Genomic DNA, 8,071 nt, shown 5'->3' on the forward strand with positions numbered 1-8,071 from the left:
GTAAATTTTCACCTGAAATCGTTTTACTTCCACCTGTTTCCTTTGAAGAGTTTGCACAATACAAAAACCTGTCGACTATTTGTTCCCATGCCCCAACACCAAACATTACTTGAGGACCTCTTGCTTCCATAGATGTATAAATAGAACCTACTGGGTTCATTAAATCAAACATATGAGATAATATAGGATTGTCTCTTTTGAACTTAAAATATAGTGTAACTATTTCTGGTTTCTTCTGGTTTGTGTCAGAATATTTTTTATAATATAATCTTATGTTTTCGGGGTAGGTAAAATCTTGACTATAATATTTATTTCTGTCATCTTCATAATAGTATACTATTCTCGTTTTTTCTATTGCATTATATCTTTTATATCTATAATATTCTAAATATAATGTTTGCTTTTTTGGGTCTACATGTGCGTCAACACCATAGTCATAATAATATGGTGCTGGAGCTGGGTCAGCCAACGTCATACCTGCCATTTCATAAACTCTTAAATATTTCTTTTGTTCGTCTCCATATAAGTTTAAGTAACAGTTGTTGTCTAATGGAACTTTAACTTGTGTACCATCATTCTTTATATAGCCTACATACATTTCATTGTTATTTTTCGGAATGAGTTTATACCGTATACCATTTTTTAAGGAGTGTACAAACTCCCATCTAAAATATTTGTTTTCTTCATTGACAGAAAAGTCACCAACAATAGTTTCAATATTTTTCGTTGTTCCTATCAAACTTTGGTATATTTCATTGACATATGTTTTATCTGCTTTCTTTTCAAGGCTAACGTTTAAGTCTGTTATTTCAGAAGATGTATGTGTATGTCCAACGTCACTTTTACTGTTTAAGGTTTCTTGTAAGTTTGTAATATTTGCAATGGTATGTGTATGTCCAACGTCACTTTTCCTGTTTAAGGTTTCTTGTAAGTTTGTAATATTTGCAATGGTATGTGTATGTCCAACGGCACTTTTACTGTTTAAGGTTTCTTGTAAGTCTGTTATTTCAGATATAGAATGTGTATGAGTCTTTTTAGAATATTCGTTTTCAGCTCTTGTCACTTCACTTGACATTTTATTGTCAACATATGTTTTGTCTGCTAGTTCAGGATGAGTATGTTCTTTTGTTGCATAAGCATTGTTAGCTCTTTCTTCTTCTTTTGCTATTGCATCGTCTACATATTCTTTGTCAGCTTTGTTGTCAACATCTGCTTTCAAAAGAAGTTCATTTATAGGTTTCTCGTTTAAAGTTCCTTTTGTTGGATTTATACAGACAGTATGGTTCTTATTGTCTTGAAACAGAAACTCATCTGTCATTGGGTTTAATGTCAGTTTTAAGTTTCCTTCTTTCAATGACTCAGATATCTTAGAATAGTTTGAAAAGTTTGTTGTGTTCTTATTTAGAGCTTGCATAATGAGTTGTCGGTTGTGTTGTATTTCTCTCATGGAAGCAATATCTTTCGACATTTTTATTCTAGATAAAATATGCTTCCAATAGAAAAAGAAAATTCAAGAGTTGCTACAACTAAACCATTAGATGAACTTTTTACTAATGTCGGTCAAAAGTTTGAGACAGAGACCGTAAAGCATGAAGGCTATCGTTTTGACTACCCATTAAGATGGCTAAGAGACCCATCTGTCACAAAAGCTATTGGCTTTCGTAGAATGAAGTTTGTGTCTGTAGAAGATAAAAGTTTTCCATTTATTGTAAGGTTTCATATAGATTATATATCTGAAGGGAAACGAAAAATGTGGGAAGAAATTGAGCTAATACAAGTTGACCTTTCATCTTCTCTACAGACTGCGTTAAAAAATATAGAAGATAAAATAAATTCATGTTATGCAAAATATGCTGATGAATATGCAAATACCGAGAGCACACTTTATGTGAGAATTGTATATGACAAACAAAATTCACAAGTGTCATTTCAAATCTACGAAGACAATCCAAAGAAAGACGAACAAATATATACAGAATTCACTGCAATGTCATGGTATTATTTGCAAAGAATGTTAAATCAGAAAGTCGAACTTCCTTTAGCAAATATTTACAGTCGATATGCAAGAGATGAACCATATTTATTTAAAGATGTTTTCGACCCAGCTGCTATTATTGTTCATGCTTCATTTTCTGGCGCCCAAAACTCTTTCTTATGCTTGGCAAATGACTTTTACGAAAAACCTACAAAGTTATACGAACCACCAAGTGGAAGTATTTCAGACTTTCAAGTATGGTTTACTACAGATGGAAGAAAAAGAATAATTCCATTATACCATGCGTTTTACTTAGAACTTAGTTTCATATATAACTACTATCGAACGGTAAAAATATAATTTTTTAATACGGTTGAGGTGTTGGATTTGGTTGCCAACTAGACTGTGGTGCAGGTTCAGGCTGTTGTATAACAGGAGCTTGTTCTTCTGGTTCAGGGTCTTTAGGTATAATACCAACAAACTGACCTACCCTTTTACCAATATTTTTGACACCGTTCCAAATTCCTCTTCCTACGGTTTTTATTCCATTCCATATACCTCTTCCAACATTTCGAAAGAAGTTTCCTATCTTACTGAAGAAACCCATTTTACTATATGTAAAAATCTAATGTCCGCCTAGTCTCTTACGTTTCCTGTTGAGTTCCATAGCATTCTTTAACTGGAGCTCATACATTCTGTTTCTCCTCTGGTAGAAAACATATTCTGGGTCAACTCCTGTGTTCGCGTCATCTGCATAAAGTTGTTTATATCCCACTTCAGGGTTTGTATAAAACTCTTTCCATCTCATATTTGCATACCATGGTGGCAAACCTAACGCAGCGTCATTTGACATGGCAGTTTGCATTTGTACATCTGTTGGCACTTGACCATAGTTTGCCATTGCAGTTTGTATTCTAACTTCATTTGGAATATTCTCTGGGTTTGGTTGTCCAGGTTGCTGTGCATTCGCTAAGTTCTGTGCGTCCATTTAATATTAGATAAAAATATCTCTTACGAGTACATATGCTGAACATTTGCAGGCATTGGTTCATCTTCATATTCTCTGTACTTTTCTGCCACGTCAAATAAATAAATGACACAATGGAAAAAACCTAAAACAAGTAGTCCGATTTCAAACCACATTTACTTACTAATAAAATTTCTTTGTTATGACACTTTCTCCAGTTTATAGGACCTCTCTCATATTCTATCTTGTCATATCTAAACTCATAGTCATGTATGTCCTCTAACCATCTCATAACGGTTTCCAAACCACTTTTATCGGATGTAAAGTAAAAGCATGGATGGTTATGTAAAACGTCTAAAGTTTCTAAAGAGTCTCTCAAAGTCCAGTCTACTTGGTATTGAAAATCCCATGTGTTATAGAACGGCGGGTCCACTATAAAGAAAACATTTTCCTTGTCTTTATATTTTTCATACAAATCTGTCCAATGACATCTCACAAACTCTATACCCTCAATATATTTATCTATGTCCTCTTTGAAAACATTTGTATAGTTAAGATATAAAACTTTTGACATAAGTGTTTCAATGTCATGAACTCTTATAGAACCACTATATAATAGTCTAGCAGATATACTATCCCAGTCTATATATTCTGCTTTTTTCAAAACCTCTCTCACAATATTTTTGTTATCTAATGGTATACGTTCCATCTTACCTATCTGAATCTTTTCTTTTAACTCTTTCAATATTTTGTTAGTGTCTGGAATATGTTTGAGACGGTCCATATAGTTGTCGAAGTCATTGCATATAATCTTTGAGTCTGGGAATATTATATGGCACAAATGGGATATATAGAAACTTCCACCGAACAAATCTACAAATGTTAGACCATTCGGTAGTTTCTTAAGTTCTCTCAATATAATATCTTTACATCTACTCTTATTTCCAAAGAACGGTAACGGTGGTTTTGTAAAATTCATTTATATATAATAATAAAAATGTTTTTTTCCTGAAAAGTGACAGAAAAGTGACAAAACATGAAAACATATATAATTTGTGAAAAGCGACACATTATATAATGTTTTCGACCCAGAAGAAGGCTTCTTCCCAGAAGCAATGGAGGAAGAAGAAGAGTCCTCCGAATTCACACCAGAAGACTAACAATTTTCCGAATAAAAACTTCATTTATACTAAACATCTTCGGGGCTAGAGGGCACGAAGTGCCTGGAAGCCCCACTACCTTTTTTTTTTTTTTTTTTTTTTAATGATATTGACTAAACAGAAATGAGAGAATAGAGATATAATTTTGATAAGCAATATTGCGAACAAATTCTGAAGTAAAATCGCGATCAATAATTGAAAATTACGATCATGTACTGAAAAATGACGATCGAATTGAATGAATAGAATTATATCTAAGAAAAAATAAATTGTATTTAGAAGATGAACAAAGAAAGGTGTATGCTAAAAATCATTTAACAATAAATGGAAATAAAACGAAATTGTTAAAAGAAAAAAATGAAAATTGTTAAATAATATATTATTTTTTAGTCATAAGAATAAAAATATAGTAGTTATAAAAGGAATTAGACTTCATATATCAATTCTTTTTCTCTGTAGATGTGCAACGTTTGCTTTTCGATCTCTTTCGATGAACTTGAAAATATAAGTTATTATCGCTGAGAATCCTTTCCGAAATAGGAGCTTTACGTTTAGGAGGATTGTCGGATGAATTTTGTTTTTTATTGTTTGATTTTGTTGTTATGGAAGATTTTTTCTTATTTTTTTCAGAATTTTGCTTGCTATTAACTGAAACTTGTTTTGACGGCCCAACAATAGCATTTGTAGTAGGAAGAATTCCCAATAACGAGCGCATTTTCGATAATTGTTTTTCAATATGATCAAGAAGGTCCAGCTTATGTTCTAGATTACTAGACATTTGATTTGTAGAAGGATGGTTTTGATTTTCTGGTTCTAAATCTGTAGAGTCTGCAATATTTGAATTTTCGGAGCGAATTGGAGCATCTGAACCTTGATTTGTATCGGCTTGCTCAAAATTAGTTTAAATTGGAGTGGATGAATTAAAATCTGGATGATTTAATGTTTCATTAAATAATGCCATAATTTTTTCTCTTTTTTCATTAATAAACTTAGTGATCATTGTATCTTTATCTGTTAGATCGATCGATTTGAGTATATCTGCATCATGAACTGGAATATTTTCGAACAATGAACTCGATTCTATGGAACCATATGGAGAAATCTCGTTCTGAGCCAAAGAAAGATCACTTACGTTGTATTGTTTGATAGAAAAAATTGTTTTCTCAAGTTCTTTTTGAAAGCAGTCAAGAATATAATTTTTGTAGCTATCAGTGATAACGGTTTTTATATGGCGCTCGATCTTCTGGTTATTTTTGATGGCGTTATATTTATCTAATTGGATTTGAGATATCTTCTTAATAGCTTCATAAATGTTTGGATGTTTTAACGAAGAAAATTCTGAATGCATACTCTCGAGGCAATCATTAGTGAATATTGCAGTTGCATTATTATATTGAGATATTAAATTGTAGTGCGGCAACCAAACTTTGTTGAAATAATCAATATAATCTTTGATCGAATCAACTTTATTTTGATTAATTATATGCATTGTAAGTACAAATTCTTCATGAGACATGAATGGAGTAATAGAATATAGCTTAAATAAAGAATTTTGTAAAGTATTGAAATTTTTTGTATAAAGTGCTACAAGTTTCCTGTGTAAAGCTTGTTTGAAATGAAATAGGCATCCAATTATACGGACTTTAGGGAAAATTTGTTGAAGTGCCTCTATCATTCCCTTTTCAAAATCACAATGAATTTGAATTAGCTTTGAAAATTGAATACCCTTGACAGTAAAAATATATTCAAATGCCTTCTTATAAGATTCAAATGTGCGGTTTTTCATGAATATAAATAAAAGTGGTAGATATTGATTTGTTGAAGGTTCACAAATCATAATTGTTAGCATCTGTCCTTTTTGAAAATGTTTTGGTGTAATTTTAAAAGTTCCATCGCAAAATAAATCTGTGGCTTCTTTTGCAAATTGAATTGCCTTCTCAAAACCAAAAAACATCGTCTCACAATTTGCTTGAAAATCATGGCCAATGAAAAACTGCTCGCCATTTATTAAACAAAAATTAGCAATTTCATCGTCTGTAATTTTTTCTCCAACAGAAAATTTTCTGGACTTATTATAAACTTCCCTGACCAATGAATCTTTAATTAATGGGTTTTCATCAGTACCAACAGCAAGTTCTGTCATAAATTTTTTAATCTGCTGAAAAGTGCCGTTGTCTTCAGAAAATTTTGCCATTGCCTTATTGTATATTTCTGTCAGAGTCATTGATTTATGAAGATCATTTTTTTCATTTTGTAACTTTTTAAATTGTCTGCATTCGGGTATATGTTCCTTTTGTAAATCTTCGGAAACTGAACTGTTCTCAATTTTAACTAAATAACGTGCTTGACAAGAATGATCGATGCAACGGTAGTAACGTTCAATATTATTTGAATTAATAATATTTGTATGATCATGCGAATAAAGCATATCTTTGCGAACAATTGTATCAGGATATTTTCCAGTAACTGCGGGAATATTTTTAACTGCAATATAACTAAAATATCTTCTGACAGCTTTAGATTCATTTTCGGCGTATTTAATATTAAAATATTGAAGAACTTGTTTGATTATATTCGTTTTTTCATCTCTCGATGTTGATTTTTGGTATTTATCAGATTGTTCCCTGATAAATATTTTATTTTCGTCTGTAAAGTTTGCTCTTTTTTGATTAAATATAGATGATTTTCCCATTAAAAAATGAAATGATGCAAAATTTACGAAAACCGTTCGAAAATTGAATCAAAAATGAAAAGTAATACTTAAATGAGGAATTCTTTGAGATATTGGTCTTAGATTGAATGTAGCGTCATTCTTATATAGAATATATATTCATATCATCGGAAATATGATAAAAAGCATATAATAAATGTCAAAAAAGTGAACAAATAAGCAAAGATATTTTTTAAAAAACAATGAAAAGTAATACTTAAATGAGGAATTCTTTGAGATATTGGTCTTAGATTGAATGTAGCGTCACAAATTTCACAAATATAATTTACTATACAATTTTATTCATTTTTTTAAAATGGCTGACGACAGTCTGTATCAACTAACTCAACTAGTCAAGCATAATGATTATTCTTCGGATTCATTAAATCAACTTTATCAATGCATAAGTACAATGACAGAAAGATCAATTGGATGCTTGAATTGGGATAAATTTTTCAAAAAAATCACAGTGACTGATGAAGTTCTTTTACATTTTTTAGCATCCGTTTTAAACATTGAAAAGATATCAGAATGTTTCAAGGATTCTATTTTTTATCACAATATTAATCTTGAAAAATTCAGTAATTTAACTGAAACAGAACAACAAACAATTTTAAATTCCTACAAAGCGGATAAATTTACATATTACATAATGTGCTCACAAATTGTAAAATCAAACTGGAACAATTTATCCCAAACTTTAGTTAATATTGCAAATCAATATTTGCCATTTTTAGATGAAGAAAAGCAAATATATATATTTACTGAAATAACTGGCAATTATCAAAATTTTGAAATTTCAGTTGCAAACTTGTTACTTTTTTATGAAAACAATGAAGAAAAATTAAGCAACTGTTTTAATTTAACATTGTTCCAGCAAATTTATTCCAAAAATGGAATCGAGCAAATGATATTTTTTGCTGCAAATACAATTTGTTGCAATAACACTTCTATCAATTTTTACAATCTCCTTGAAATTGAAGAAATGAATCCATTTGATTTTTTTTATTTCTCAATTCAATATAAAGAGATATTAAATTGCGATGATTTTCCAAAAGTTACAGAAGTAATCACAGGTTTAATCTCAGCTTCAAATATTAATGCTATTATGCGAATTTGCCAAAAAATTTTGGATAAAATTACATTTTATAAATGTAATTATTGCCATATTACCTCAATATGGAATTTTATCACAAATGCAGCAATAATTCTTCCTGATGAAGATTTATTAATCAAATTATTAAAATTCATAGAAAAAC

At 30.5% G+C, this 8,071-nt stretch overlaps 2 protein-coding genes and 3 pseudogenes across 5 annotated transcripts, besides 2 other annotated features; 1 reads left to right on the plus strand and 4 right to left on the minus strand.

Moving 5' to 3' along the window:
- Position 1: 1 nt before the first annotated feature.
- Positions 2–1,033: a mobile genetic element.
- Positions 1,034–1,486: 453 nt separating this feature from the next.
- TVAGG3_1092660 lies at positions 1,487–2,235 on the plus strand (annotated as a pseudogene). Its single transcript has one exon. A coding segment is annotated over exon 1 (749 nt).
- Positions 2,236–2,339: 104 nt separating this feature from the next.
- TVAGG3_1092670 (serine threonine-protein phosphatase family) lies at positions 2,340–2,582 on the minus strand (the record flags this gene model as incomplete). Its single annotated transcript, XM_051257075.1, has 1 exon — positions 2,340–2,582. One exon carries the CDS (start codon positions 2,580–2,582, stop codon positions 2,340–2,342), a length of 243 nt encoding a protein of 80 aa, XP_051075706.1.
- An 18-nt stretch (positions 2,583–2,600) lies between these two features.
- TVAGG3_1092680 (uncharacterized protein) lies at positions 2,601–2,963 on the minus strand (the record flags this gene model as incomplete). The annotated part of the gene is made up of 1 exon (XM_051257076.1): positions 2,601–2,963. The coding sequence occupies one exon, from the start codon at positions 2,961–2,963 to the stop codon at positions 2,601–2,603; it is 363 nt and encodes a 120-aa protein (XP_051075707.1).
- Positions 2,964–4,203: 1,240 nt separating this feature from the next.
- Positions 4,204–8,070: a mobile genetic element.
- Positions 5,241–5,777, minus strand: TVAGG3_1092700 (annotated as a pseudogene). Its single transcript has one exon. A coding segment is annotated over exon 1 (537 nt).
- Positions 5,977–6,794, minus strand: TVAGG3_1092710 (annotated as a pseudogene). Its single transcript has one exon. A coding segment is annotated over exon 1 (818 nt).
- Position 8,071: the final 1 nt, after the last annotated feature.

This window comes from Trichomonas vaginalis (genome assembly GCF_026262505.1).
Source record: "Trichomonas vaginalis G3 chromosome Unknown ctg_197, whole genome shotgun sequence".
Taxonomy (NCBI): Eukaryota; Parabasalia; order Trichomonadida; family Trichomonadidae; genus Trichomonas; species Trichomonas vaginalis.